General features: G+C 50.4%; 1 protein-coding gene across 1 annotated transcript; it reads left to right on the forward strand.

The window, feature by feature from the left end:
• The first annotated feature begins 2,278 nt into the window (after positions 1 to 2,278).
• On the forward strand, positions 2,279 to 4,061 carry LOC119326280 (GDSL esterase/lipase APG-like). The gene is made up of 3 exons (XM_037599961.1): positions 2,279 to 2,612; positions 2,704 to 2,834; positions 3,045 to 4,061. Exons 1-3 carry the CDS (start codon positions 2,330 to 2,332, stop codon positions 3,810 to 3,812), a joined length of 1,182 nt encoding a protein of 393 aa, XP_037455858.1. The 5' UTR covers positions 2,279 to 2,329; the 3' UTR covers positions 3,813 to 4,061.
• Positions 4,062 to 4,291: the final 230 nt, after the last annotated feature.

Consider the following 4,291-nt stretch of genomic DNA (forward strand, 5'->3'; position numbering starts at 1 on the left):
TTCTCTAAAAAAAAATTAGAATTTTTTGAATTTTTTTCGATTTTTTTTCGATTTTACTGTTCACCGAGCTCAAATGAGCTCGGGAGCAGAAAGGCACTTTCGCTCACGCTTTGCAGTTTTAACCTGAACAGGCAACAACCGAGAGCTGAAAAGTGATTTATATGAGTTGTTTTTTGAATAGGAACAACTAGACTCAACTGGCAGGGATATCGAAGAACTGAAAACTGAACAATTTAGTAACACTTGCCATTACAATTTACAAGTAATTAGTATAGAAATTCTGTAGCCAAATATGTTTAAATATACGCATGTTTTGCAATTTTTTATTTGGGTCCACACGAGAAATGTGTCGGATACCGTTGGATACAACGGTCGACCCAAACAAAAATGCGGACACACATGTCTGCTCAGCTGACCAAAACAAACAAAAAGCAGACAAAATTCGCGTCCATTTACGTCACTGACCCAAATGGACGCCCCTTTTTGCCAGGGTTCTGCCCGTTTGGGTCGACCGAGCAGACGTATTTGTCAGCTTTTTCATTTGAGTCAGCCGGGCATGGCGGGGCGTAGGGAGCGACAAGGCGAGGCCGAGCGAGGTGGTCCGGCATGGCAGAAGCGCGCTGAGCGGCAGAGAGCCAGGCCTGACAAACACAATGCGCGAGTGAGGTGGTTCGGTTGGGCACGAGGGTGACGAGCGCGTCGGAGCCTGAGGTGGTCGAGCGGGCGGCGAAGGCGGCGAGCGCGTTGGAGCCTGAGGTGGTCGAGCGGGACGGCGAGTGCATCGGAGTTGTGCGCCGCGAGGCGCGCCTCGACGTCGGCGCAGAGGCGGACTGACCTTGAGTAGCGCCTGAGGGAGGGTTGTCCCGCCTGGCCTTGAGTGTCGCCGGGGGGAGCGTCGGAGGATAGTGCTGTTGCGCCTGGAGCTAGCTATAAAATAAGGAGAAAGAAAGGTGGGTGGGTGACAAGTGGGCCAGGCCCGAACACAAATGACGTGCTGGACACAGAAAACCTTTGTGTCCACCTCAGATCTAAATGCGTTTCAAATTTGAGACGAAAATGAATCCTAGCGGACACAAAATAGACATAAAATAAAAATGAGTCTCTGCGTTGGGTTGTGTTTTTATCCATGCAGATCCAAACAGACAAACAAAATAGATCACCGTATTGGAGTTGCTCTAACAATTTCTTGTCCCCGCTTTGGTCGCTTATTGACGTGAGACCGCCTACTCCTCTTTTTCACCGCGTCGTCCCATTGCTCTGAAATGGCCAAGTGTTGGCCTTTTTCGCTTTGCTCGCTGACAGCCGTTCGATAGAGAAGGAACGCTGGATGGCTAGCCGCATGTTACGCCGTGACTGCCAAGAGGCATGTCACGTGATCCCAATCCTGCCTGCTCATACATGTAGGATTTTCGTCTAGTAGGAGACAAATCAATTACCGTGCTAGCTTGCCTAGTGCTAGACCACGAATAATTGGCGTGGCGCTTTGTTTGGCCAACAAGCTCAAGGACGACCTAGTATTTTTTATATTTCTTTTGAAACGTGGTTCCTTATGGTCCGTTCATTAAAAAATGTTAAAGTCCGGTCAATTAATCAAAATCAGACGAAAATCATCAAAACACGTCCGAAAAACAAGGCACAAAAGACGACTTCGCAACCCACACAAAAACACACCCACACGGTTGAAGAGAAAAGCGTCATTGAGATTGCAATCCGGTGTCGTCGTCATCACACCTTAGTTACGGCGACACCGACTCCACCCTCAACGACCACCGATGTAGCCCCCATCACACGCCGAGGTCTGCGTCGATCGATGCCAAACAGTCCACCGCACGCGCTGACGACCAGGCAGATCCGACTCCGATGAGTATTGCAGGGAAAAAACGCCGGCCTAGGCCAAGCTGGCACCGAAACCGACCACCCATCTTGTGTCATTGTCACGGCAGAGACACCTTCTCTGTAGCTCCGACCGACTCCGTCTGAAGCCGCCATCGTTGCCACACAGGAGGACGACCTAGTATTGCGAATGTCACGTGTATTTTGCTTAATGATGTGAGCAATCAAGCTAAACTAAAATTGCATTTTGATATCTTACTTCTGGGAATGCCTGGCGCCACTGTGAATGGCACAACATGCACGCCTCCGGTTGTCATTCACTCTTTCAACGGCTTCGCTGTTAAGAGCACACACTACACAGTGAGGCCGGGCCATAACCGATCGACATCTCGTTCGTGCGTGCGTGCTGTTGCATCGATCGTGTATAAATAGGCAGGAAAGCCAGTGCTTTGCTCCGACTCACTCACAACTAGCTACCATTCCAGCTAGATACACTATGGGGGTGAGAGTAGCCAGTGGCAAGGCTCTGGTGCTACTAGTTTCAGTGTTCATCATCTGCGCCGGCGGCGGCATGGTTATCTCGCCGGCGGCCGCGGAGGAGGTGCACCTGGTGCCGGCGGTGTACGTGTTCGGCGATTCAACGGTTGACGTGGGCAACCTCAAGTACCTGCCGGGGAACTTCACGCTGCCGTATCCTTACGGCATCGACTTCCCGCTGGCGAACTCCTCCAGACCCAACGGAAGGTTCAGCAACGGGTACAACCTTGCCGACTGCATCTGTACGTACGCGCAGGCTCTTCTTCATCGTGTCTTTTTAAGTTTGAACTTTGAACCCATGAAACTAAGAGAAGTATGCAAACTGAAATGCAGCGAGGCTGTTGGGTTTCGATATGAGCCCGCCGGCGTACCTGTCACTGACGCCGGAGACGAGCGGTCAGATCCTCAAAGGCTTCGGTGGAGCCAACTACGCCGCCGGTGGATCCGGCATTCTCGACGCCACCGTCAGTGCTGCTGCTTCTTTGCGCCTCTTTTTGTTCCAAAGACATGTTATCCAGTTAGAGTTGCTTTTATTTTTAGATCCGATTTATATTCACATTGATCTATCTTTTTCCAACAAATAATTGCATTAGTTTGTCTATTTGTCTGTATCTGAGTTCTAGTAACTTTTACTAACATCGTTCTTGTGTCGTGTGCATTGATTGATTGACCAGGGGAATGCCTCCCTCCCGCTGAGCAAGCAGGTGGAGCTCTTCGCGGCCACCAAGGCAAAGATGACAGAGGACAGCGGCGACAACGGTGCCCAAGCCATCGACGCGCTGCTATCCAGGTCCCTCTTCCTCATTAGCGACGGTGGCAACGATATGTTTGACTTCTTCCTGAAGAAACGGTCGCCTTTTGAGGTACCGGCCTTCTACAAGGACCTTCTGTCCAACTACACCAAGTATGTGAAGACGCTGTACGGGCTCGGGGCGCGGCGTTTCGGTGTCATCAACGTGGCTCCCATCGGCTGCGCGCCGGCGGCGCGGGCGAGATCCCCGTTCGGCGACGGCTACTGCGAATTTTTTTCCAATAAACTCGCCAGGGACTTCGACAGCGCCTTGGGCGACGCGATGGCGAACCTCGCCGCGTCGCTGCCCGGGATGAAGTACTCCGTGGGGAGCCCCTACCAGCTGGTGGAATACTACACCGCGCACCCGGAGGCCGCCGGGTTCAAGGTTGTGAACAGCGCGTGCTGCGGCGGCGGGAAGCTCAACGCGGAGACCCCCTGTGGCTCCCCCAATACCACCTACTGCGCCCACCGCGACGAGCACATGTTCTGGGACATGATGCACGGCACCCAGGCCACCTGGATCAAGGGCGCCGCGGACATCTACGACGCGCCGGTGGAGCGAGGATTCACGTCACCCATCAATTTCAAGCAGCTGCTTCTTGATGACGAACGCGCAGTGTCAGCTGCTAATTTGCTTGTGAGTGTGTGAGTGTCAAGCATGTTGCTGTTCTATGTTAGCAGTTCTGTCGTGTTCATTTTATCCTTGTTTCTGCGTCGAGCACAGCAGATGTGTTGCATGTGCTCAGTTAGTAGTCCGCACGTTTTGTTTCTTGCAAAATAAGGAACCTGACACGTACTTTGTTTGCGTGGAGGTGCGTCGTAGAAGTGGGCTAGATTGTTACAATCTCCTCTTTGGATGGCATATGCCGGAAATAGATTGTCAGAGCTTCTACAATTACAATGGGCTAATTTGGTCGTGTTTACTTTAAATTCGTCCATAGCCGCATCTTTAAATTGAACACGTGGGAGGTTTGCACGCCTATCTTTATCTTTATCTTTACCTAATCTTTATCTTTATCTTTACCTCTTTACCTTCTTTATCTTTACCTCTTTATCTTTACCTATATATATATATATAATATAATATATAATATATATATATATATACATATATATATATATATATAT

Source organism: Triticum dicoccoides, chromosome 6B, assembly GCF_002162155.2.
Source record: "Triticum dicoccoides isolate Atlit2015 ecotype Zavitan chromosome 6B, WEW_v2.0, whole genome shotgun sequence".
In the NCBI taxonomy this organism is placed as follows: domain Eukaryota; kingdom Viridiplantae; phylum Streptophyta; class Magnoliopsida; order Poales; family Poaceae; genus Triticum; species Triticum dicoccoides.